Raw genomic sequence first — 27,724 nt, 5'->3', positions numbered from 1 at the left:
CAAATCCCAGCATGCCACATCCGTATCTTTTACTCTGCAGTGTAGGTATTTAGGAGGCCATGTATTGTTACCGGGAAATGGTTTCTTGACATGGCGATGTGTGATTGTGGCTGGCAAATAGAGAAGTATTTTATGTATACGTCTCTAAGAGGCAAGAAATGGCTTTGGTAAAAAGAAGCCGTTGGATGCGCAGATGACGTGGGAAGAAGAGAATTTAAGGCACCACCGGCAAAGAGAAACTGTTGAGTGTGTGTTTGACGCCCCTGTCTGAACGTGCGCTTTTCTGTTTTCTTCCGGGCTCTGTTGAACCTCTTCAGCCTCCGTAGACAGTGGGTCGAAAGTGCCGATCAAAATGGAAGTGAATCCCCCCAAACAGGAGCACCTGCTGGCCCTGAAAGGTAAACTGTTGCGAGCCTGACTCCCCTTAATCTGATTTCTCCCCTTCTGTCACTTGTTCTCGAAGTCTTTGCCACAAAGACCTGGCTTCTGAGATGTAGGTCTCGTCCTTCTTAAGAACTGTCAGTGCTCGCCCTCCTGCTGTGTCCTTGGCGGGGAGCGGGAGAAAGCAATTTCACGTCTTTGCCTTTTAGGTTTGAGAGCCTCTCTCCAGAATGGAATAGATAACGTGCTAAATCACTCACTCTGTTATATACTGCTGCAATCACCGGGCAGGTTTTAGCCGCAGAAGCTGACGTCCCCAGCCGAACCGGGGAGAGCCTAGTGAACCAAAATGATTTACAGCGGACATCTCAAGTGGTTTTTCCTTCTGTCTCTTGTCTCTTCATGTGGCACTGAGGAAGTTACCAGGCTTCTGCTTCGTCTGTAAGATTAGTCTAGTATCGCGCGACAAGAGTGCCAAGGATTTAGAAATACACAGTACTACAACATATAATTTAGGGTTGCTCAAACTTGCTACGCTTCAGAGTATTGTGTGTATGGGAAAATTCATGTCAAGCTTCCCTTTCTGTACACAGCATACAATTTTGAGTAAGTTTGTTGATTTAATCAGATCATTATTTAGGGAAAACCAGCAGGGCAGAGTTTTTCTAGAATTTCAATTGTTTTCTGAAAACCTTTTATTTGAAATGCTTTCAGGGCCACCCGGTGGCTTAGCGGTTAGGGCGCGTGCTCCGCTGCTGGCGGCCTGGGTTCAGATCCCGGGCGTGTACTGACGCACTGCTTCTCCAGCCGGCCGTGCTAAGGCTGCGTCCCACATAAGGCAACTAGAAGGATGTGCAGCTATGACATACAACTATCTACTGGGGCTTTGGGGGGAAAAAAAAAAAGGAGGCGGATTGGCAATAGATGTTAGCTAAGAGCTGGTCTTCCTCAGCAAAAAGAGGAGGATTAGCATGGATGTTAGCTAAGGGCTGATCTCCCTCACAAAAAAAAAGAAAAAAGAAATGCTTTCAGCTTTATTTCATCTATTTTCTACTACCACAAATGCACTTTTTATTTCTTGGATACTGTTCTATGTGGTTACCAATACCTTCTTGGACTGAGCTGAGAAATGCTCAATAGACATTTGAATTGTTGAATTGCACTTACCTTCCTTGTGGCATCCATCTTGAGGGACTCTTATCCTCCCAGTTATGATGTACGCATCAGACATTCCAGAAGCTCACCAGTCCCATTTGTAACATAAATTCATATGCTGATAGCTGGGGTTAACAGGAGTGTCTCTGACTGTAGAACTAAGAAACTACGATATTAAGTAATGTAACAATATGACCTATAAGTTTAGCCTGAGCATATGAACTGGAGTAAAATGGGTTATTCCTGGAGAAAAGGAAATGAAGAAAGGGGACTGTCATTTTCTTTATCTCTCAATCTCACATCAAGTATGTGAAATTTATTACTTAACTCTCAGAAGTTAAGAAACTTTTAGAAGATCATAAAGCTAGTAAGTGATTGAGGTAATATTTCAACTCAAGGCCTTCCTCCATCTTTCAAAGACTCCATGTTGCCTCCTACTGAAGGACAACAGCATTTTCAGAGATCATTCCCTTACCGACTACTTTGATGGGAATTTGGAATGGTTTTATTAGCTGCTAGACTATATTGCTTATACAAATTGGAAGCTATTAAACACAGTTAAATTCCAGTAATATGGAGGCTAACTGCCATTGGGAATTTTGTTGTTGTTACTGCCATCAAGTCGATTCCGACTGTTAGCGACCCTGTGTACAGCAGAGCAGAACCCTGCCATGTCTTTTTTGCGCCACCCTCTCATCTTCTGGCGCTGTATCAGACAATGCTCCGCTGCTATTTGTAGGGTTTTCATGGCCAATTTTTTTGGAAGTGTCTGGTCAGTTCCTTCTTTCTAGTCTGCCTTAGTCTGGAAGCTCCACTGAAACCTGTTCATCATGGGTGACTCGGCCAGTATTTGAAAAAGCAGTGGCATAGCTTTCAGCATCACAGTAACACACAGCCGCCACAGTATGACAACCGACAGACGATGGGTAGTGTGGTTCCCTGACCAGGGAACGAACCCCGGCCACGGCGGTGAGAGCACCAAATCCTAACTGATATACCACAAGGGCTGGCTGGGAATTTTTAGTTTTCTATTATTCTTTATTTTCCAAAACAGAAGATACCTGGGAAGGAGTATTTTAGCAGCCTAAAGGAACAAATGCTTTAAAATTCACAAATAGTTTAAACTTTATTAAAGCTCTTTGGTACCATTCTTCCCCATTTCCTAGTTAATCTAGAATTTTCACAAGTTTTAATTTTCCTGATGTTGGATGCCAAATATATCAATTTATATGGTTGTTTAAGTTTACTTTCTTACGTATGTAAAATATTAAGGAGCTCACAACTTCAGTGTCCCTGGAGTACAACACTGAATAAGCTCAGACAACAATGAAAGAATTCTCAGAGCCATATCCTACAAGGTGAAAGTGTAAGGAAGAGGGAAGAACAGTTAAAAGCATTGTTAATTCTTGAAAGAATATGCTGTTTATATGTAGATCCATATTAAAAATATGGATGTTAATGATCACAATCATTTATGAATTTGAGTTGTCACATTTGATACTCAGTGGACATTAACAGTAGGCGAAAAGAATCATTATGAGATTAGTTACTTCTTCTGACTCTTCAGAATCAGTGGTCAAATGAGTATTGTGACATCATGACAGGAGTCCACGCTCACGATCATCCTAGCAATGGAAGAATCTTCGTCAAGTAGTTCTCTAACAAGTTTGAGGAGAAGGAATTCAACTTCTTATTTTTTCCAGTAGTTCAGATATGGAAGAGCCTGCTTTATGGCTCTTACAACTTTGGGCCTAGTTAGGAAGTCTAACTTGCAGAACCGGAAAGGCTCCATTCTTGAGCCTAGGTACTATATGCTGGAACTTAGAATCAGTTACTCAATTTTGGGCAACTTAAGGACTTTTGTTTTCTAAGAGATAAAAAAAAAAAAGTCTAGCCTTCTTGTTCCTCCTCCAGATTGGAATTTAGGAGCCATAATACTAAGGTCTTGATACTGCTTACGTGCCCCAACTATGCAGAGGAGACTTGGTCACAAAACTAGTTCCTAGCCTGGTCAAAATGCAGTTAAACCATTTTCATGTGTTTAGCATTTACTACTGAGAATGAAATAAAATCATTATGTATTTTGTCTATATATTTGTAGAATTCATATACTTTTAAAGTATAAATGATCTATTTTCTTCAAGATAGGTTAAAAATTATAGTGATTTTCATTGTCCTCGATTCAGATGGCTCAAATTTTTAAGTATTATTACATTTTTGTTCTCCTTATGTGAATCTAGTATTTTAAGAATCACTAACTTACTCTTTATTCTGCTGTAGTCTTAAGATTATTGTAGCCTAATATAGTAATATCAGTACTTCCCAAACCTTTATATCTGTCAAGTTGAAACATGTTGACTACTTGCATTTTTAGGCAGGAAGTGATTTTATCCCTTATTTTGGTGAGAGAAAGGATTTCCAATTTTGTGGATTACATTTACATTTACCAATAGCACTTTGGTAAAATATCATATTGAGATTGGTTCTGTTTTTCTTTTTCTCCTTGCCTATTTATATGTAGGCCGTCCCTACCATATCTTATTCTTTGCAATACTTCCACTTCAGGTCCTGTTTCCCTCTGATTTGGAAAGAGAGCGAGTCTTGTAATTATAAATTACATTCTAGCTCTGAGGAGCTCAGCTAAGAAATTTTCTCTTCATTGAGTAACTGGATTACTGCAGAATGACTACGGAAGTAATATTACATTATCGACCATATGAGAGTGATCCCACACAACTGCCAAAAATTGCAGAGAAAGCAATTCAAGACTTTCCTACACGTCCACTATCGAGATTTATTCCTTGGTTTCCACATGATGGGTCCAAACTTCCACTCAAACCTAAAAGATCACCACCTGTGGTTTCTGAGGAGGCAGCTGAAGATGTGAAACAGTACTTAACCATTTCAGAACATGATGTTAAATCACAGAGTTATGATTGCACAGTAGATCTATTGGAGTTTCAACCTGATTTGAAAAAAAAGAAGCACTTGATCCAGTCACACACACTGAATGAACTGACTAATTCTGGAAATCTGGATGAACAATCAGAAAAAGGAAAACGGTTCAAGAAGAGGTCTTGGAGTGTTTCACTTCCCTGCAGTAATAGTACTGAAAATATTTTTCCATTGTCCAAAAAATTGCAAGACAGTTTAAAGGCACTAAATTTGCACTCACTTTATAGAGCAAGATGGACAATAGAACACAATATTTGTAACAACCAAACTCTGGAAGACATTTGGACAAAGCTCAATCAAATTATCAGGCACAATGAACTACCATCTTGTAATGCTACAATTCAGAGACATTTAGGCCAAATATGGGTGTTCTGTGATGTTATGTACTGTGAATATGTAGGAAATCTTCTTAAAGGAAGATTAGCTCTTACTGGGAAAATTGATTTATTTGTGCGTAAATACGGCGTTATTTTTAGTATGTAATGAATTCTACTGATTGTCAAAAAGAAGAATATTCTGAATGAACTGAGTATGAACTGCAGTAGTGAAATGAACATTTTTTACCAGTTTTTAAATTTTTAATGACTTAATTTTTTTTATTTGACCCTTTGGTAATATAGCCAATTTATTCTTAACATTGTGAAAAATAATTGTATGGTAATATGTGTACAGTCTTTATCCCAGAAATAAATAACTACCAGGTGAATTCCTAGGCTTGTCAATTAAGTCAAGAACTTTCTGGATTATACTTCCTTTAAATAAATTGTGGTGGGGCCGGCCCTGAGGCCTGGTGGATAAAGGTTAAGTTCGACATGCTTTGCCTCAGCGGCCCAGGTTCATAAGTTCGGATCCTGGGCTCAAACCTACACCACTTGTCAGCCGTGCTGTGCCGGCAACCCATAGACAAAATGGAGGAGGATTCACACAGGTGTTAACTCAGGGCCAATCTTGCTCAAGCAAAAAAAAGAGGAAGATTGGCAACAGATGTTAGCTCAGGGTGACTCTTCCTCAGCAAAACATAAATAAATAAATAAATTGTGATAAATTATTATTTATACTGAATTTCAAATCTTCCTCAGCAAAAAGTAAATAAGTAAATTGCGATAAATTATTATTTATGCTGTATTTCAAATCTTCCTCAGCAAAAAGTAAATAAGTAAATTGTGATAAATTATTATTTATACTGAATTTCAAGGTAAATGTTCTGTTCCTTTTGTTCTGTTACTTTTCCAGTGGTTGAATTAGATATTTCTATGAATTACAGTAAATAGTTTGGATTTTGGTGAATCCCTGAAATCTAATTTTATAGTATTTTTTTCTTTATTCGCCTAAAGTGTAATGATTTTTTTTTTAAATAAAACTAAAACATTTTGGGAATGCTATTCAAGTGGCATGAATGTGGTTCATATTGGGAGATCAGCCCAGATTCTGCTGATATGTCCAAAGATATGTAATAAGCAATAGTTGATGTGTTGTTTTAAAACAAAGGTGAAAATGTATAATTTGCCCAAAACCATAATGTATCTTTAAGGCTATAACCTGTTTTGAAGGGAAGTATCAAATGTGGATAAGAGATCAAGTTATTCTTTATTTATTCTAATACAGGTAATTCAGTCTTAGTACTCATTACTAGTTGGCTGGTTCTTGGAGTCATTGTAGGCTTTCCATAAGCAAAATGTTATAAATTGAGTTTACATGTCACCTCAGAAAAATACCCAAAGTGATTACAGAATAAAAGTTTTATAAAAGCATGTATTTATTTAACAAATTTAAATGCCTACCATGAGCTAGTGCTAGAATATAGTAGGGAAGGAAACAACTATAGACCCCACCCTTATGGAACTTACATGGAGTTACTACTGTTAAGTAGTCAAACCAGCTCCCTGAAAAAAAACAGTAAGACTGTGCTTATTAGAAAGGCAGAGACTTGATTGCTTTGTGGCACTGCCTGGCACGGTAGGGGCTCGATAATACCTGGTAAACGTGCCCTTTGGAGGGATTCTTCATAGCCTGAGCTGGCTGAGGTTGCTTAAAATACAAGGAGTCTACTAATTTTAACTAAAGAGAGAATCTTTTCCAGTTCGGTTTCACTCTATCCAAACATTGTTTTGTTTTTAACTACTTGTAGTACCTTTTTATTATCTCAGTGAGACTACTGTGTAGAAAATAATCATCATGTGTGTGAATGCTTCCAAAAGTCTTAAATGAAAAATCACCGGGTGTAGAGGGAGTTTCCAAGGTAACTTCTTCAGTAATTACTTCCTCTTTTATTCGTTAATCTTCTTACTTTTTAGTCAAGACTGCTGGAGAAACTTCAAGAAGTTATTCAGTATTTCCAGCAAGCTTGCAAATAAGAGTTGATTGATATTATTAGGCAATCATAAATGATGGATTTGATTTTTATTGTTCAGGTCTTATTTACCATAAGGCTGCTAATCAAGCATTAAAAGTTTGATAATCATAAGACAGGGTCACTCACAAAGAATACAGTGTTTTTTTATGATACATTTTTATTCATTTGAAATGATTCTACACAGAGCTGGAAATATAAGGTACAGTCAGGGGTCATGGGAGCAGTTTTTTAATCCAAAAGTCACACATTAGAAAGAGCTGCTTGGGGCCGGCCCCGTGGCATAGCAGTTAAGTTCACGCATTCTGCTTTGGCAGCCTGGGGTTCGTGAGTTTGGATCCTGGGTGCAGACCTACACGCCGCTCATCAAGCCATGCTGTGGTGGCATCCCACATAGAGCAACTGGAAGGATGTACAACTATGACATACAAATACCTACTGGGGCTTTGGGGAGAAAAAAGGAAATTTAAAAGAAAAGCTGCTTGGGCCTGGCTCAGTGGCGTAGAGGTTAAGTTCGTGCACTCCGCTTCAGCGGCCTGGGGTTGGCAGGTTCGGATCCCGGCACGGACCTACTCACCACTCATCAAGCCACGCTGTGGCAGGTGTCCCACATATAAGATAGAGGAAGATGGGCATGGATGTTAGCTCAGGGCCGGTCTTCCTCAGCAAAAGGAGGAGGATTGGCAGCAGCTGTTAGCTCATGGCTAATCTTCCTCCCAAAAAAAAAGAGAGCTTCTTCATATGTGACAAATTTAAATTTTTCTGATTTACTCTGTATAAATTGCTTTCTACCCCTTTGAGAAACAATGAAAAAGTAATTCAGAACTGGGAAATTGAAGATTGAGTTTTATTGCCAGTAGTGCCATAATGTTAGGGAGAGGTTCATTTATCATCTACCTAGACAGAACATAGGGAGTAATGAAGCCCTAAGAATTTAAACTCCACTGATAGTTCTTTGAAGCCTTTTTAGAGTATTTAGAAGCTTAGGACTGGGCCGGCCCCGTGGCTTGGCGGTTAAGTGCGTGCGCTCCGCTGCTGGCGGCCCGGGTTCGGATCCCGGGTGCGCACCAACACACTGCTGCTCCGGCCATGCTGAGGCCGCGTCCCACATACAGCAACTAGAAGGATGTACAGCTATGACATACAACAACCTACTGGGGCTTTGGGGGGAAAAAAATAAATAAATATAAATCTTTAAAAATAAATAAAGAACCTTAGGACTGATAACTCTAGCACGAACTAGTAGTAGAGCTCAGCAGTATTTCCTCGTTCCACTGTTAAGTCATAGACATGGAAATTGGGGAACAAAGATGTATACACTAAGGTAGAGTCTGAGGGCATTTGGTAAAATACCATCAGCATTTATTCTCTAGGAACGTGGCAGCAGTACCATAATTTTGTTTTTCCCTGACAAGCTATCTACCTTCAAGTAAATGTTAAGTCGAATTCAAAGAAAAAAGATGTGGAGGGCATCACATGAGTTTAACTTCATTTACCAACTTATCAGATAACTTAAAGACCTATTTTTGAATATTTCCAGGATGAGCTCCTTCATAATGATTCACTTTGATTTAATTTGCTCAGAATGCCCAAAATTAGTCCAAGCTTCACAATCTTGAATGCCTTCAGGGGCTGGACACGTAAAACTGTAGAATGTGGGAAGGACTCTTGAACCTGAAGAAGATTCTACCTAATTTTTTTATTTTTTTTTTTATTTATTTTTTTTTTGTGAGGAGATCAGCCCTGTGCTAACATCCGCCAATCCTCCTCTTTTTTTGCTGAGGAAGACGGCCCTGGGCTAACATCTGTGCCCATCTTCCTCCACTTTATATGGGACGCCGCCACAGCATGGCTTGCCAAGCAGTGCGTCGGTGCGCGCCCGGGATCCGAACCAGCGAACCCCGGGCCGCCGCAGCGGAGCGCGCGCACTCAACCGCCTGCGCCACCGGGCCGGCCCCCTAATTATTTTTTTAATGTTGTAGCCAAGCAAAACATATATGCAAGATGATCTTGGCCCAGTTCATTAGTTTATAACCTCAAGGCTATCTTTTTCTTAATTTACTGGAGACTTACAAAAGTTTTGTTTGTAAGATTTTAGATGAAACCTGAATTTCATAAGTAAATGAAATGTCTGTGTTTTGCTAGTTCTGCTGAGTGTCTCTACACATGGCACTAACAATGCAATGTGGGTAGTGAATAATTGGCACTCGACTAAAAAAACCACATATTCTCTTTTGCTTTAATTTTTGACCAAGAACCTGCTTTAATATTCAAGGCTGGATACAAAATTACTGTTTAATTACCAGTTCTTTATTATAGTTCCTCTGCTAGGTTTTTTTTTTAAACCTTTTGTTGGTATTTGCTCCTTTCCAGCTAACATTATGTTTAATTTTTGAGGTCTAGTAATTCATTACAAAGCAGGAAATACTGAGTTGTAAATCTGTATTTGATATGGGCATACTTTGGATTGTCCTTCAAGGAATGAGATAGTTTTATGTCACTCACTCGGCTGTCTCAGTTTGTGTTTAAGAATCTGCAATATGACAAATTGTGCTATATAGTGATTTTCTTTGAGTCTACAAGATGACAGTATTTGTTACCAACTGCTACCCCCCTGCTGATTTTTACCCTTTTTTGAAAATATGAAGAAAACAGGTATTTTTAATACCCGTTTGGGGTCTTTTTATTTTTAACAGAGGGTTGTTCTTTACCCACAGAACTAGAAAAACATAGAATCAGCAAAAACTAAGCTTTATAGGGCTTTTGTACATAATGGAAATTTGAGCATATAATAAGCAAACAAGTTGCCTACACATTTGGGTGAACTCAAGGACACTTTAAAAAAAGAGTGTTTCGAGATTCCCCTGACAGTGTATTTCCTCCTTATTTGTTAAGATTTGATTTCTTCTGAAATGAAAAAAAAAAATGAGGAAGAAATAGAGAACACTGATTGGTGTTAAAAGTGAGATTAAAGTCTTAGATATTTAGATTATAAGAAAAACTGCCTCCTTTATATTATTTTCAGAGCACCTTTTTATCTCCTTCAGGTTGTACTTAATTATTATCTGTTTTCCTAGTTGAAAATTAAAGTAGAAGGTCAGAAACCTCCCCAACCTCTTCCCTCCCACGTCATTGATCTTTTTAGCTGGTTAATGGTCTGTTTGAGATGAATTCCCATGGGATGTTTCTGATAACACATGACATTCCAGGTTTTTAACCCCAGGCTTATAATTAATAATATAGAGAATTATTATTATTTAAGATTTTATTTATTTATTTTTCCCCCCAAAGCCCCAGTAGATAGTTGTATGTCATAGCTGCACATCCTTCTAGTTGCTGTATGTGGGACGCGGCCTCAGCATGGCCAGAGAAGCGGCACGTTGGTGCGCGCCCGGGATCCAAACCCCGGCCGCCAGCAACGGAGCGTGAGCACTTAACCGTTAAGCCACGGGGCCTGCTGGAGAATTATTTTTGAACAGAGTGAAATCACCTGGGTTCATATCTAGTTCTGCCATCTCTCTGCTATATAATCTTTTATATGCAAATTACCCTCTCCAGGTGTCTTCCTTATCTGTAAAAGGCGGATAATAATAATACCAAGCTTGCAGAGTAGTCAGGAGAATTAAATGTGTTAATACTTGTAAAGTGTTTAGCGTAATGTCTGGCACTAGTAAATGCTCAGTAAATACCAGCTATACAAGTGACTTCAGAAAACTTAAGGTTAGCATTTGTTGACTATTACAACAGCCATCTATTTAATACAACATTGTTTAATGGCCTCAGCTCAGGAAACTTACATCTTCAAAATAATGCAAGTTACTTAAGGGTTTTGGTGAGATGCTAATTCTTTCATTCAGCAAAAATCTATAGAACATAACTATGTGCCAGAACTTGTGTCAAGCACTGAGGCCACAAAACTCATCATGGTTCATAAGAGCCCAAACCTCATGGAGTTTGGATAGGAGTGCTATAAATAAATACAGTTCATGGTAAATACAAGGGGCTATGAGAGAAATAGGGTGACCTATTACTTCTTTTCTGCAAAAGATGACATTTAAGCTGAGACTAGGATGAGAAAGTCACTAAATTTGATATGAATGATATGGCTAGTTAATGGTTAGGTGGTACATTTTTACATATGCTGATGAACACCACTTATATTGTGAATTGGCCATTTAGGTCTATTGTCTTGAAAATTTTTTGGTTTTGATTTGAATGAACATTTTTAATAGAGTGTAAAGAAATAGTCTTCTGTGATTCATTTTCTGAAATATTTTACAAGTTTGTATGATTATTTTATGTTTTTGTCTTTATTTCGATGTGGTCAAATATCAATCTTTAGAAATAAGTGAAAAAAAATTTTTAATTAGAATGTCCTATCTTCACTAGACTAGATTTAATAAATTTTTACTTTTTCTAGTTTTCTGTGGCTTAATTTTTGTCTTATTTAACTATTTGATTCTTATGTAATTTTTTATTTATTTATTTATTTATTTATTTATTTATTTTTGGTGAGGAAGATTGGCCCTGAGCTAACATCTGTGCCCATCTTCCTCTATTTGGTATGTGAGACACTGACACAGCATGGCTTGATGAGCGGTGTATAGGTACATGCCCAGGATCTGAACCTGGGAACCCTCCAAAGTGGAGCACACAAACTTAACCACTATGTCATCAGGCCAGCCCCTGATTCATATGTAATTTATTTGGTATTTGAAATGAATTTGTCAATTAAATTTTATTTTTCCCAGATAGCTAACCAGTTGTCCTAGCACCTTATAAGTTAATTTTTTTTTTGCTGCTGCTGCATTCTAATTTTTTTTTTAACTATTTAGTATATCTGTACGGTCTTCCATTAATAAGCCAATTAGTTGATTATGGACTTAAGTGTTTTCATATGGTAAGTCCAGTTCTTCCTCATTTTTTCCCATTAATTTCCTTAGCTTATTTTCATTTATTTGTTTTTCTAGATAAACTTTAAACACATTCTGTCATGTTCCAAGAACAATCTTAGTTTTGGTTGGAATTTATAAACCTGTACATTAACTGATATTGTCATAATTTCTGCACAGAATTAATATTACTTTAAGAACCACTTACTGAACTTCCAGTGGCCAGTGATTATTAATGAGGGATAAAGCTCACAAATATCCTTATGTTATAAAATTGTTTCATATTCAAAATGGTGCACCTAAACTTTTTTCCCTGTCAAGCTTATATTAGTTAATATTTTCTTGATATTATTTATAATGAAGTCACTCAGGATTTTTTTTTAAAACCTTGTTCTCATAATATACGTTAAGCTTTGAAATTCCTTTATTTTCCAGTTTTTCTATAATCAGGCATATTACATTTGCATTTAATTTTTATAAGTCATTAGGTTGTAAATAAAAGCAAAATTGTTCTCTTTTTTTAATATATAAAATTCTTTTTGTTATATATTAACATTTTTAGTAAATCATTGTTGTGTTATAATCTTAGGAAGTATTTAATATTAAATTTAGTTTAGAAAGTATTTGCGTTATATTTTATAATAGTATAAAATTGATGAATACTATGCAATTTGGACTTAGTCCAAAGCAATATTAATATTTTCTTGTTTTTTGTTTTTTTCTCTTCTTAATTCACAGTGATGCGGTTGACTAAGCCTACTTTATTCACCAATATTCCAGTAACATGTGAAGAGAAAGACTTACCTGGTATGGCACATGCTTGCACCTAGGGAAAAGTTGAAACCTGGATTGCCTGTATTACCTTGGAATAAGCCTATTCTTGCCAATCTTATGCTAATTCTTTGTTGCCTGTTTTGTACCATGTGAGTGGTGGCCATCTAATAGGTCTCACTCACAATCTGTAAGTCAAGATACTATTGATATCCCATGGCAACAAGAGACTTTTATTTTAGTTTAGTAAAGATACATTTATAGTCATGATACTGTTAAAATTGCATTTATCCTCAAATGTTTCATCAGTGTATGTGTTAGCATTCCCTTTATTTAAAATTATTGGAGCTTTCTATGTTTTATATTTCATGACCTACATTTTTCTTTGTTTCTGAAATGTTCATTTTCTGTGAAACCAGAATTTTTTTGGCATGCATTTGTTGTATTGAAGATTAAAAATTAATTTTTTTACATGCAATTTTTGTCAAGATTATTTTTAAAAAATATTTCTCCCAGCTATTTCTTTATGTAAGTAAAACTTATTTACAAGGTAGGTGTTAGAATTTTATGTTTTTCTCTTTCTACAGGAGATCTCTTTAACCAACTCATGAGAGATGATCCTTCAACTGTAAATGGTGCAGAAATATTAATGTTGGGAGAAATGTTGACTTTACCACAGAATTTCGGGTAAGAATGCTACATTCACATAAGAAGTGCAACAATATTTTAAAGCCATTACAAATCATGTTTTCAAAAAAGAACTATAGGATGGAAAAGTGCTTACGATATATTTAAGTGGTAAAAAAAAGTTTTACCAGGGCTGGCCCGGTGGCGCAAGTGGTTAAGTGTGCGCGCTCTGCTGTGGCAGCCTGGGCTACACCGGTTCGGATCCCAGGCGCGCACCGACGCACCGCTTGGCAAGCCATGCTGTGGTGGCATCCCATATAAAGTGGAGGAAGGTGGGCATGGATGTTAGCCCAGGGCCAGTCTTCCTCAGCAAAAAGAGGAGGATTGGCAGATGTTAGCTCAGGGCCAATCTTCCTCAAAAAAAAACTTCTACCAAAATTATGCTATGTGATTCTTTTTTTTTCTTGTTAAAAAAAAAATAAGATACATACCAAAATATTAATAGTGGCTCCTAGGGTGATGGAATTTCAACTTTCTTCTTTAGATCTTATTATGTTTTTTAATGCCCATGTGTTCCTCTTAACTGATTTAATCTAAATGTCTTTCAGAAGCAGCGCTTTTATTCCACTTCACAGCCATCTCCCAACATAAGTTATCTGACTTGTCAGCTAATTAGAAACTCTAAATTTTTTATTCCTTCTCTTGCTCTTAGCTATTCTCTTGTTCTAGATTATTAATGAGGTAGAAGCCCCTGGTTCCACTCTGTTTGCAACTGAGAGAATTTGAGACCAAAAGAAAATTTTCAGGTTTTCTTAAAAGGTTTACAGAATGTGGTCATTGACTAGTCTTGAAAACTTGGAAATATATTCATGTAAAAAATATATTTAGGGCTGGCCCCGTGGCTTAGTGGTTAAGTGCGCGCGCTCCGCTGCTGGCGGCCCAGGTTCAGATCCCGGGCACGCACCGAAGCACCGCTTCTCCGGCCATGCTGAGGCCGCGTCCCACATACAGCAACTAGAAGGATATGCAGCTATGGCATACAACTATCTACTGGGGCTTTGGGGGCAAAAATAAATAAATAAAATTATAAAAAATATATATATTTATTTATAAAATATATATAAATGTGTTTTTATATTTGATATGTTAATATATATTTATTATACATTAAATTAAATAATATTTAATTTATATATTAAAATATATATAAATTATATGTATTATAAAATATATTTATTTATAAAATATATAAATATATTTTCATATTTTATATATTTTTGTATAATATATTTAAATATATTTTAAGTATAAATATATTTATATTTATAATCTTTATATTAACATTATTTATTTATTATAAAAATATAAAATAAAACCACTAGTCATTATTTTTATTAGAAGAATTTAGAAAAATAAAATAAATTGGTAAAAAATAGCCTGAGATCAATAACTTGGGTCTCTTCTAGATTAAGGGCATAATTTATTTCAGAACTGGTAAACTGCCTTTTTCTAGCCTCTTCAGATACAGATATTAAGAGTCTTAGCATGGATCTGATTTCAATGACTTATTTCTAGGGAGACTGGCAGTTTGTGCAGTAGTTGAGGGCAAAGATACAGATCATGTTTTATAAATTAAATCAGTATTTTGAATTGCACTAGGTAATGAATGAGCAGCCTAGTGTAAACAAAGGGATGTTGAAGCAGAATTTCACCTGATTCTTATCCTTTAGTAAATTTTTCTCCATTTGTAGTTCTTGGTGGTGCTCAAATAGAATATTTGTGATAAAACCTGAATGGATTTCTGCCTAAAAATTTATTTTATTTCACAGGAATATATTTTTGGGAGAGACCTTTTCCAGTTATATCAGCGTTCATAATGATAGCAATCAAGTTGTAAAAGACATATTGGTAAAAGTAAGTGGTATTCTTGTTTGGAACATATTTTTTACAGAAAACTTTTTAATTTTTACTGTTATCTTTTTGAAACTTCATTATAATGCATGTTTGCTACTGGACTTTTTAATTGTCATTAATAACAAGCATTAATTGAACATCTAAAGGTATAACATATGCTAAGTACAGAATCATTTTTCCTTATCCTGAAAGTTTGTGATAGCTTGAGTGAGAAAATGTACAGTCAAGAGTAAATAACAGTTTGTTTTTATTAATAATTTGTGATTAACATGATAAAATTTGAAAGAGGAAGAAATAGCATAGAGGATTGTATCCATCAGGAAAGTTTATTGGAGGAGAGGGAACACAAGAAGATATTGAAAGAATGGTAGGATTTAGGGAAAAAGGCAAAAGGGACATGGTAATCTGAGGCAGAGACATGGGAATACATAATGTGTTCTTGTAGCAGTGAACGGAATTCATTTGGTAAGAGTAAATAAGGTGGAACAGATGTGTAGTAGCCATACAGTGGAGCATCTTGAAAGCCAGGCTAAGGTTTTAGCCTTTTTCTTTTTAAGACAATGGGCAGTCAGTGGACACTTTTGAGAAGAGGTATTCACAGTGTTAGCAGACTGATGTGAAAGCATTATGTGGAGCAGTTTGTAGGAAATAGACCAGTTAGAAGATTCTTGCAGTATTTTTGTCTAGATGAAGACTATTGGTGGCTTTGCATTCTGTGAAATGCAGTTTGGGGTGCTTTGATATTCCTAGTTCAAGAACACCCTCTTATAGCAGCAATTCACAATGAAGAATGGCAAGTATACATATCTATGCACCAAACAGCACAGCCTTTATAAAACAAAAAGTGTAACAGAGATAAAAAGAAACATACTAGTAATATGAGATTCACCTGTCACTTGCACAAGAAAAGACCAAGTTGACAAAAGAAAAGAAAGTAAAGATAGAGAAGACCTAACAACAGCTACCCAGAATTCTGCCCTCAAAACTTTAATTTTTTACAGTTTTTGGAATTTTGGAATTGTGGAAAAGAGATTGTGGATCTGTGCTTTTTTTATTCCTTTACTGTCATTTTGGGTTTTTTTTTTTTTTTGAGAATAAAAATGCTTGTATAATCTACCATGTTTAACTGGAAACCACTAGTTTTTTTGTTTTGTAATTGAAAAAAAATTTCACCCTTAAGTCTGAAAACCTTAGCATGCTACAAAAAAAAACATAAAGTGTTCTATAAACAAAAAACAATATAATTAGTGTGCTATAAATAAAAAATAGTAGATAACTCTTATGGTCTATACCAGTGGTTCTCAAACTTTAGAAGGTATTAAAATCATCTGGAGGGCTTGTGAAAACACTGGTTGCTGAACCTCATTCTCAGAGTTTCTGATTTAATCAGTCTGAAATGGTGCCCAAGAATTAACATTTCTAACATGGTCCCAGGTGATGCTGATTCTGTTGGTCTGGGAACCATACTTTGAGAACGACCGGTGTATAATAGGCATTCACTCATTCATTCAAGAGGTATATAGTCCAGGCACCATCTAGATACTGGGGTTATAGCAAGAAACAAAGCAGACAAGGCCTCTATTCTCTTCAAGCTTATTCTAAATGTTTTTAAATGTTTTTTCTCTGTTTCTGAACATGAATTCCTTAGTTATACCAAACTCTTTCTTCATGGCCTCTGAAGACATCTTGAGCTTTCACACTTAAGGTGTTTTGCTAGCTCTGTTTAACCTACTTGAAATGATCTCCCTCTCTGTTTTCCCCTCTGTCTGTTCACGGTCTGCTCATCCAAAAACCAGTTTGCAGCATGAAGCCTACTCTGCAATTTAAATTGCATTCCCCTACCCTAAGCCAGCCCTCTATTCCTCCTCTTCTCTGCTGTTATTTTCCCCAAACGTTTAAACTCCACAGAGGCAGGGATTTTGGTCTGTTTTGTTCACTGGTGTATCTCCAGCTTCTGGAAAAGCCCTGGCATATAGAAGGTAATTAGGAGATAAATGTTCAGGCAGCATTATTTATAATAGTGAAAAAGGAGAAAGGTTAAAGTGTTCAGCCGTATATAATATACGCTGTAGTTATGATTAATGTTTGGAAAATGACACATAGGAAAACATTGGACAGTTAACTGCTTCCTTTTTTCCCCCTCTTCTCTAATTTCTAAAATGTTTGTTAAAGAATTTTCAATATCAGCTCCATTACTTATTAGTAGTATAACCTTGGGGAAGTTGTTTCTTCTCTGTGCCTTGGTTTTTATTGTCTGTGAAATAGGGATAGTACAACTAGCTCCTTCAGGATTGTGAGTATTAAATTAGCAGTGTGCTTGGAACAGGGCCTTGCACATTGTAAGTACCCAATAAATGTGAGCTACTCCTGTTTAATAACTGAATATAATAACAAAAGAGACGGCACTAATAAATATCCCACTTCAAAGTGCCTAGCAGTAAGAATGTTAGATTAGAATTAACTGCAGAAAACCTGGTTTTTAAAAGTAATGAAAACTTAAAAGAATCCTAACTCTTATGTAAAGACTTCCCCTAGGGGCCAGCGTGGTGGCGCAAGCGGTTAAGTGCACGCGCGCTCCACTGCGGCGGCCCGGGGTTCGCCGGTTCAGATCCCAGGCGCGCACTGACACACCACTTGTCAAGCCATACTACGGCGGCATCCCTTATAAAGTGGAGGAAGATGGGCAGGGCTGTTAGCCCAGGGCCAGTCTTCCTCAGCAAAAAAAAAAAAAAAAAAAAAAGAGGAGGATTGGCAGATGTTAGCTCAGGGCTGATCGTCCTCACAAAAAAAAAAAAAAAAAGACTTCCCTTAATCCCCATGAGTGAATGTGATCGTTGCTTTCTCTGAATTTTTCTTGACGTTTGCCTTGAAGTTTTATCATAACTTCATTCATTCAGTATTCAACAGATACTTCTTAATTGCCTACCATGTGCCAGGCACCATGTTATAGTGATGAGCAGGAGAAGACAAGAGGTTCCTGCCTCCATAGACCTTACATTTCTGGTAGGGGAGACAGAAGGAAACAGGTGAACAAAATCATAAATAGGGTAATTACAGATTGTGATGACTGTTACAAAGGAAGTTAAAGTTGCATGTGATAGAAAGTAACTGAGATGAAGAGAGGAGACCATTTAAGACAATTAGCAAGAGTGATAAATGTTCAAAAAAAAGTAAAAAGGGGAATATGATAGAGAGTAACTGGGTGGTAGAGGGTACTACTTTAGAGAAGGTAGTCCTTTCTTAGTTGATGACTTCAGTGCCGATCTCTAGTTCTACAAATCAGTTGGTCTGTGACATCTAATATTGTTTTGAATGGTTATCTTTTAATTTTATATACTAACACATGCATACACATCTATGTATATTTGTTTCTGTAATATCTATCTGTATATATGTTTAAAAACTGTATGTTCATGCTGTTGCCTCAAATTGCAGTCCAACACCAAAGGTTTCATTGCAGCCTTTTCCCTTTCCTTATTTGTACCTTTTTTTTCTCCGAAGGTGAGAAATTTGTCTCTTGTTATCCATAATGTATTCTTTTTTTTTTTGTCCTAGTATGCACATAAAAGATTCAAAATTGCTTATCCATACCCCAGTGTAAAAGCAAATGTACTAGCTAGAGTATATTTATGTGCCATTCTTTTTGTCTTGAGCTTTTATTTGCCAAACTTACTTAGGTTAGTTCTCCCCTTCCCCATGGTTGTGTTCATTTGTAATACAGTCAGGTTCATTTGGTACCATTTGTATTTCATTTTGGATTCCTCCAACTTCCTGGCTGATTTTCTTTATTTGTTTTTGGTGTGTGTGTGAACATTGCCCTGGTTCTAAGCATCAGAGCTATGCAGAAAGATTTACACAGAAGTGTCGCTCCCCCTTTATCCCTGCTTCCTTGTTCCTATTCCCCTGTTCTTTCTACACATACCCATCCACCCGAGTAGGTAACCAATCTCATTTGGATCTTTTTTAACCTTTTTCTTTCAAGGCTGATCTTCAGACAAGTTCTCAGCGTTTAAATCTTTCAGCCTCTAATGCTGCAGTGGCTGAACTTAAACCTGATTGTTGTATTGACGATGTCATACACCACGAAGTAAAAGAAATTGGAACACACATGTAAGGATTAATTTTACTAGTTCTCAAAGAATTTTATTCATATACGCCTTTATTTGAAGTTTTTGCTTTATTTCCATGTACCCTTAAGCCTAAGAACCTCCTTCAGAAGGAATTTTATGTTCCATGTTGACATGCTTACCAGAAACAAACTTCAAACAAAATGTTTGTTTTGTAGGGGAAGAAATCTTAATTTGTCCTCATTTATCTATAGTTTGATTTTTGCATCTACAGACAATCTTATCTAAAAAATAAAAAACCATGCAAATGTTTAAAACCCAGGTAGCACTCTGTCTAAAAGTACATTTATTATTTTATGAAATGCTAGCAACTGATATTTATAGCATTTATTTTAAAATTCACAATTTTCCAGTGCTGTATTCTGTACTTAACTGTGTATATGCGCTCTATGCTGAGAACTCAGAAATACAGAACCAAAGTAAGACAAGCTATGCGAAAAAAAATTCAAATTCTGTATTTCAGGCCTATGTATGTATTTGAATGTGAATGCTCTATTTTTCTTTGTCTGAGAAGCAAATATGAAAATTGCAGTCATATAAAGTAATTTTAGACTTCTCCATCTGCTTTACCGCCCCCACATACTATCATTCACAAAGTCCTATTAGTTCTTATATCTCTCATCCTCTCTTCTTCATGTCCAGTTACATCACCATTTTTACTTCTCTTCTTTGTGTTAAAGAAGTATATAATATTAAAGTATATGCTATTGGCTATTATTTAATCAGCTCATTTTGGTGACAAGCTCTGCTGTAGGCACTTTTTAATATATATTCTGTGATTGGTATGACCTCTGGAGTCAAATTTTAGCTCCATCATTTATTAACTGTGTCATCTTGGATAAGTCACTTAACTCTTCAGTGACCGCCCACTACCCTTTGGAAATTCTGACTTTGTATAGGTTTTGCAAAGCTCTCCACAGCCTAATCCTTACCAACCACTCTAGTTCTCACTTTTTGTCACTCTTCCCTCCCTCTCTACACTGCAGTTATAGTGGACGTCTCTTACCTCTGAACTCCTCCATGATCTGAAATGTATTCTTCCCTTACGAAGGAATGCCTATGTCATTTTGAGTTTACTTCTATTTCTTCATATTTCAGATTCAGCATGACTTCCTCAAAGAGGCCTTCATGACCTCCTAGACTAGATTAAATCCCCCTTTTTGTATATCCTATAGCATCCATAGCTTGTCTTTCTTTTTTATGTCTTTTGTACTTAGATTACTTCTGAGTGCCTGCCATCCCCATTAAAGTATGAGTTCCATGAAGTCTACTATATCCCCAGGATCTAGCAGAGAACAGTGGTCAATATTTTTTGTATTTGAGTTTATTGAAATGATATTAAATGTGTAAAATCCTCATTTTACAGAAAATGAGACTCTTGTAGAGTTAAATAGCTAGTAAGCAATGGCATAGAACTCAAATCTAAATCTAGCTTCAAAACCTGAAACTCGCTACACTGCTTCCTACTGTGAGCACTTTGAGAGCAGGTATGGTATTTTGATCAACTCTTTATCCCTAGCACCTGGCTTAGTGCTAGGCACAAGTAAAAGGAGAAATTAAATTACCTATGATGTCATGACCTAGTATAACCACTATTAAACTATCAGTACATTTCTTTTCATTCCTTTTTATATGCATATATATAACAGATGTATGTAAATAATTTAATATTTTACAAAATTGTTATCATATTACGCCCGGTTTTATCTTCTTCAACTCACTGTGAACATTTTCCCACTTGAGTCAGTACTCTTTGAAAATGTTAGTTTTTAAATGGCTTTATCTTACACACTTGGACCACATACTATACTTTGTTTACCCTAATGTTGGACTTTAGAGTATTTTCAGTTTTTCACTATTATAAATAACATGGTGATGAACACCTTAATATTTCCTCGTGATAGATTGCTTCAAGCAGGTTTACTATAGAAGCATAGAAGCATTTTTAAGACTCTTTTACTGAAGGATTGTTTTCTAAATCTCTTATAACCACTAGCAGTGTAAAAAGAGTCAGTTTCTCTAAATCCTCACCAACCCTGATATTTCTTATAAAGAATTTTTGCCAGATCTTAAGAGATGGAAAAGTCTTTTTTTTTTTTTTTTTAATATTTCTTTTTTTTGTGTGTGTGTGGGAGATCAGCCCTGAGCTGACATCCGTGCTAATCCTCCTCTTTTTTTTGCTGAGGAAGCCCGGCTCTGAGCTAACATCCATTGCCAATCCTCCTCCTCTTTCTCCCCAAAGCCCCCCAGTAGATAGTTGTATGTCATAGTTGCACATCCTTCTAGTTGCTGTATGTGGGACGTGGCCTCAGCATGGCCGGAGAAGCAGTGCATCGGTGCGCGCCCGGGATCCGAACTCGGGCCACCAGGAGCGGAGCGCGCAAACTTAACCGCTAAGCCACCGGGCTGGCCCGAGATGGAAAAGTCTTATCTCGTTGTTTTAGTCTCTTTGCTTGTGAGGCTGCACGTTTTCACATTTTTATTAGCCGATTATGGTACCGCAATTTGTCTGTGTATCCTTTCCTCCTATTTTGAGTAAGATATTAATGTTTTGTTTACAAGAATTTCTCTTTATATTGTTAGAAGTCTTTTATCCCAGTTTGTTGTCTTCTTTTTAATTTTGTTTTAGTGGTTTTGATTTATTTAATTTATAAATTTTTAAAAATCTTTTCCTTTCCATTGCATTTATGTTAAAAAGTCTTTCCCCACCCTAGAATCTTTTTTAAATTTACATTTTCTTCTAATTTATATGAAGTTATTTTTTACCTTCAACTGTTTGGTTATTCTGGGATTTATTTTGAAATATATTTCACCTTTTCAAAGAAAAGATTCTGACTTCCTTCCTGCTCCAAAAATGGTATATCTTATTTTACTATTCAGAGCTTTCTTGTTCATATAATTATGTCCATATCTGCTACAACTGTTTTTTTCCTGCTCTAGGTTCATCTGGCTTCACTTTCACATCATCGGCATAAATATTTTCCAAATTTGTGGGTAGAATTGAGGTGTATTGAATTACTGTTAAGAAACAAAATTGAAAATGATTCAAAATCATTAAGACATCTTTCTGTTTCAGCTTGGTGTGTGCAGTGAGTTATACAACTCAGGGTGGAGAAAAAATGTATTTTAGAAAATTCTTCAAGTTTCAGGTATTGATCATGACAATGGTAAATAGTTTTTAGATGCCTTTTCTTACCTAGGAAGTTTTTATTTATCTGCACTGAAAACAGGCTCCAAGTAAAGCCAATAGCTTAATAATTTTGAATTTGTCACATTACTAGCAATCTAAAGTCAGACTAAATTAAGTTAAATAAAAGCAGAGAAATTATCATTGCCAATGTAATGTTTCACTTGAAGATTTTTATCCAAAACGCAATTTTTTTTGTTTTCATGCTTGACAAAAGACAAGAATCTAGAAAAGGGATAAAATGAATGTAAAATCCAGATAAGATACCAAATTGGTAAATAATACCAAATTTCTAAAGAAATATTTAAATGAGAGATTTTTGACTTGGGCTGAATGTTCTAAGCTTCCTTTAGTACTCCATAAGTCACTGTAATTGTAGGTAGAATTTTATATTTATACAGGATTTTTAAAGTTCATGATCAAAAATAGTTAAAACCCACTGATTTAACACATGTATGTCTATGGGTGGGGAGATAAGATGACCATATAATATAGCTCTATATATGATGCTATATATATTTTTCATTCCTCTGTTTGTAAGTAGAAGAAAAAGTACTATCAATAGGAAAAAAAATTTGCTCCTCCTTTGCTGCATCACTCATTTGTTTGAGGTTTTCCATGCTAAGGAAAATAAGTTTGGATTGCTTATTTTGATAAACAGTTTTGGTGAAATATACATACATAGAAAAATATGTGTGTTCAGTTTAGCAAAATATTATGAAGTAAACACCCATGTAACTCATGTGACTGTCTATCACCCAGTCAACAAATGATGGTTGCCTTTTTGAAAATGGATTTGGGATTGTTTTCTGTTTGCTTTTTTGCTTTTGCAAGAGTATTGCATACTCATTAGAAAAGTCTTTTACCATTAAAATTGGAAAATGCCTTTCACAAATTTAAGCACTGTGATTTAAAACAAACAAAAATCAATGGTCAAATCATAAGAATATCTTCTGACTGATATGCTTTGTTCAACTAGGTTCTCAAACCACTGGATGTGAAAACCAAATTTTACAACGCAGAGGTAAGTGTTGGGCACCTTAATGGGATTTCAAATTAAATATTAAGATCTTATTTGACTAAAATTCTGATGTATTACATTTCTTTTCATATTGAAGTAAATTGCTGATATGACTGCGAATTACTTGTGAAAAATGAGCATAAAGTTCAATCAAATTGAATAATTTCATTGTAGATCTCTTTTAATCTGCTGTTTTCAACTTATATGAAATCATTATGCCTTGATTTTTATTCTTGTTAATTTTGTGAGGCTTTCACCCCCTTTCATTAAATGATTGCCCTATAGTCCATTTAATGGTTGTTGTTACTGTCTAAAAACATTAGCAGTCTGTTAAATATTTACACTGTGGTTCTGATGTTACAAAAATTGAGTAGTAGATCTAACCCTGCAAAAAAAGATGTAGTATTCATGTTGAAAAACAAAGAGAAGTAAAGCTCAGCACATTAAATTCTTTGTCCTGGGGAGTCAGTGTGCCAGCCAGAGTTAGGATGCTGAGTTTGGTGAATGGCTTGAAATGCTCCTTGGGAGAAACAACTTTGGCAAAAATATAGAAAGAAGTAACTTTTAGAATAGAAGGTAATCTATATTCTATCCTAACAAAAGAGATAAAATAGAATTTGCCATAGGAGAAAGGTTTTATTGCTTGGATTTCTTTTAGAAAATTGTATTTTTATTTGGCTTCTAGAACTCCAGAAAAAGCAGATTTCCTAATGGGCCCCTTATCCATCAAAAATTCTGTGTTTCATACCACAGTGATAAATTCAAAGATATTCAAATACAGTATTTTGAAATGAAAATATCTTTTTTACTCTAAACCAGATGATTAGAAATTTGCAATCATGTGTCAAATTTCATATATATTTTTACCATCAGCATCTGAGTTTTTATTCAGTATAAAATTTATACTATAGCTGGGCATAAGATGTCTAAGATAAGGAACCTGACCTGCAGTAAAGACCTACTAGGAGAGAAGAAAAAAGTGCATAAAAAAACAAAACTACCCAGTATAGTATGTAGTGAATCTAAAGAGAATGCTATAAAAAGATGTGCTAGAGGAACTGTGGAGATAGTCTGAAGAAGCTTCATGGAAGAGGAGGGGAGCTGGAGCGGAGTCTGGAAGGAATGGATGTTGGAAATGTCAAAGTGTCAGAGCAGTGAAGGCATTCCAGGCAGAGTCACAAATGCACAGGGAATGTTGAGTACATAATGAAGAGCATACATATTTGAGGGGAAGATACAGTCTCATCAAGGGGATTACTAGATGTTTAAAAAGGTGGAATTTCTTTTTGGGGATAGGGGAGTTGGCATACTGCATATTTGTTCTACCTTTTTTATTATTAATTGTATACTGTTGGTTAATTATAGCTATTCAGCTTGGTGAATTTTAAGTAGTCTTAATTTATCATTTTGCTGAGAAAGATCTTATTCATAGTATGAGGGGAGATTGGTAGCGATTCTGTTGGAATAGCTGTATTGGAAAACTAAAAACAAATAGCGCCAGGGGCTGGCCCAGTGGCGTAGCAGTTAAGTTCGCATGCTCTGCTTTGTCGGCCCGGGTTTTGCCGCTTCGCATCCCGGGCGTGGACCGATGCACTGCTTGTCAAGCCATGCTGTGGCAGCGTCCCATATAAAGAGAGGGAGATGGGCACAGATGTCAGCCCAGGGCCAATCTTCCTCAGCAAAAAGAGGAGGATTGGCATCGGATGTTAGCTCAGGTCTAATCTTCCTCACAAAAAAACAAACAAACAAACAAATAGGGCTGTAGGTGGGTCTTTTTGTCTATAATTGGCTCCTAGGGAGGAACATGTTAAGCTATTTTAGGTTTTCTTTGTTGAAAATGTGGTGGTACATTAAAATAATTGTCAAGTAGTTTTATCACACTAATATTCAGAGTGATTTGCAAATGGTTTTTTTTTTTTTTTGGTGAGGAAGATCAGCCCTGAGCTAACATCCATCCCAATCCTCCTCTTTTTGCTGAGGAAGATTGGCCCTGGGCTAGCATCCATGCCCATCTTCCTCCACTTTTTATATGGGATGGAGCCACAGCATGGCTTGACAAGTGGTGCATCGGTGCACTCCCAGGATCCAAACCCAGGCCACCAGCAGCGGAGCGGGCGCACTTAACCGCTACTCCACAGGGCTGGCCCCGCAAGTGGTTTTTTAAATGCTAGTTAGTCCATAAATAATATTATAGAACTGATATAGTCTCCAAAAAGAAAGGAAAAAGACCCACAATTCCACCACACCAACAGGTAGTTGATTTTTCACTAATCCATATTCTCTTTGTCTTTACTCATTTATATATAGTGTTCTGTTTTTATAATCATAGCGAGAATTTTGTTTGTTGCCTTTTTTAGTTAACATTATATATAGGCAAAATCTTTAAACTTTGCCAACAAACTTCAGCTAAAAAAATTTTAGTAAAATTCTGAACTTTTGAAAATAGACATCTCTTTAAAAACCAAGAGTGAACAAATGGCATTTAGGATCTCTTGATAGTTTATATTACCCATTAGGCAAACAAATACTCTTCAGGCTGTAGCACAGATTTCCAACTAGGAAATTCAGGTAGATTCTAGGAGTTAGTAAACCACACTAATATCAGTAGGTGATATTTATTACTCTGTACCATAGTCCTTACACAACAACTATTGTTGGCCCCACATTTGTCTCAAATATATGGTTTTTATACTATTTCTAATAATTCTAATAATACGTAAATCATCTAAAGTAAAACAAGTTTCATGAGAAACTTTGTTGTAGCCTTCTAAAATAGGAAAGCCTTGCAAGAAGTTTGGTGACATTAGAAGCTATGATTCAAACATTTGGTCACCTGCTGAGTATGGAGCTCCATGCCAGGTACTGAAGAGAAATAAATGTAAGCTGAACACCTTCCCCATCCTACAGGAACTTAGATGGAATGGAGGAGACTGACGTGACATAACTGCAATATAAGCAGCCCTCCCCTCCCGATCATGAAGTGTACTTATACTCTGGGAACAGAAAGAGGCAAAAAATGATTTCCAGCTATGTGTTTCCCAAAAGCGGTGACATTTGAGATGGCCATTGATAAATAAGTAGCTTTAGAAATGTATATAGAAAAAAGACTGGCTGTGAAATCTAGTAACAAAAAGAGAATTCTAGCATTCCCTGAAGTGTGATCTGTGGAACTCTAATCATCCATGATCTGTGGAACTCTAATCATCCAAGATGCTCCTTGAAAAAAGCATTCCATTATTAGATAAATTTGAGAAAAGCTATACAGTATCAATCTATTCTGAATGTGGAGGATAGTATATCCATCCTAAGTAATCTATGAAGAATTACAGCATAGGTAAAGAATTTACAGAACTAGAAAGGCATGGAGTATACCTCTCTCCTCCAAGATGTGCCCTTGAATGTTTGCTCCTATTGAAGTATTCACCTATAGTGTTCTTTTCTATTCATTTAACCCTAGCAGTTTCACCTTTTTTAGAAAAATGATTTGTCATATTTGTTTATGTTGCTTTCTTTTTACTTTCTTGTTTTACTAATGCTGTCTTGTTTAGTAAATTAAAAAAAAAATGCAGAAATGCATTTTATTTTATATAGTTAATCTTTTTCTTTAACATTTAATTCTGATTTTTCTAATTTTTCTTTTTTTCCATTAGAGTGACCTCAATTCTGTGGTAATTTGATTTTTTATTATAAATTTATATGCTTTTCTTACTCACCACTTTTTGACTCTGCCTAATTAATCCCTCTTTACAAAACATAGTGGAAAAACAAAGTTAGTTGTGAATACTACCTGTGTGACTTCAAAAAGATTTATATAATTTGTACTTTTAATATTATAATTGATTCTTATTCTGTGGGGAAAAAATTAGATCAATGATTAAATTGTCATATTGAAACAATTATACTCTTAGTTTAGTGTTTTTCCTTTAGGTGTTTTCAGAAGAGGCATGTTAACTTTGTTTAAAATAGCCTTGAGATTTTCAACATCTTACTATAAAATACCCTATTATACTTCAATTCTTTGAATAAACTATGTAGTTGAAATTTATCTTCAGATGCACAGTGGTTTTATTTTTAATTCTGGGTCAGGTAAAGATGGCCCTTTGAAAACAGTAAACAGAAGAAAATCAAATTTTCCCAAGTTGGCTAAAATCATATTTTCAAATTTCTGTTTAATATAAGAAGCACATTACATACATAATAACAACGTCAACTGCCTTAGCACTGAATTTTTATCTTAATTTTTCAAATGTCAAATTATACTAACTGTTCAAACTAACTTAATTTTCCATTATGCTGCTTGTTTTTCTTTCATTTTATCTAAGCTCTTCCTATATTTATGCAGAA

The 27,724-nt window shown here is 35.8% G+C and overlaps 2 protein-coding genes across 5 annotated transcripts in view; both read left to right on the top strand.

The window, feature by feature from the left end:
* Window positions 1-313: 313 nt before the first annotated feature.
* TRAPPC13 (trafficking protein particle complex subunit 13) overlaps window positions 314-27,724 on the top strand; it is a 35,376-nt gene continuing 7,965 nt past the window's right edge. For 2 of the 4 annotated variants that reach the window (XM_058563982.1, XM_058563981.1), the window contains exons 1-8: window positions 314-398; window positions 12,472-12,540; window positions 13,092-13,191; window positions 14,961-15,045; window positions 19,028-19,155; window positions 22,249-22,321; window positions 23,339-23,383; window positions 27,031-27,048. In XM_058563982.1, the coding sequence (XP_058419965.1) occupies window positions 353-398; window positions 12,472-12,540; window positions 13,092-13,191; window positions 14,961-15,045; window positions 19,028-19,155; window positions 22,249-22,321; window positions 23,339-23,383; window positions 27,031-27,048 (564 nt within the window). In that variant the 5' untranslated portion in view covers window positions 314-352. The remainder of the gene's footprint in view (window positions 399-12,471; window positions 12,541-13,091; window positions 13,192-14,960; window positions 15,046-19,027; window positions 19,156-22,248; window positions 22,322-23,338; window positions 23,384-27,030; window positions 27,049-27,724) is intronic. The other 2 variants (XM_058563984.1, XM_058563983.1) reach the window with 1 other exon arrangement.
* On the top strand, window positions 321-5,587 carry SHLD3 (shieldin complex subunit 3). Its single transcript, XM_058563994.1, has 2 exons — window positions 321-398; window positions 4,102-5,587. The coding sequence occupies exon 2, from the start codon at window positions 4,219-4,221 to the stop codon at window positions 4,972-4,974; it is 756 nt and encodes a 251-aa protein (XP_058419977.1). The 5' UTR covers window positions 321-398; window positions 4,102-4,218; the 3' UTR covers window positions 4,975-5,587.

This window comes from Diceros bicornis, chromosome 20 (genome assembly GCF_020826845.1).
Source record: "Diceros bicornis minor isolate mBicDic1 chromosome 20, mDicBic1.mat.cur, whole genome shotgun sequence".
NCBI classification, from domain to species: domain Eukaryota; kingdom Metazoa; phylum Chordata; class Mammalia; order Perissodactyla; family Rhinocerotidae; genus Diceros; species Diceros bicornis.
The sequence above is the reverse complement of the archived record's forward strand: the minus strand, read 5'-3'. Positions and strand labels throughout refer to the sequence as shown.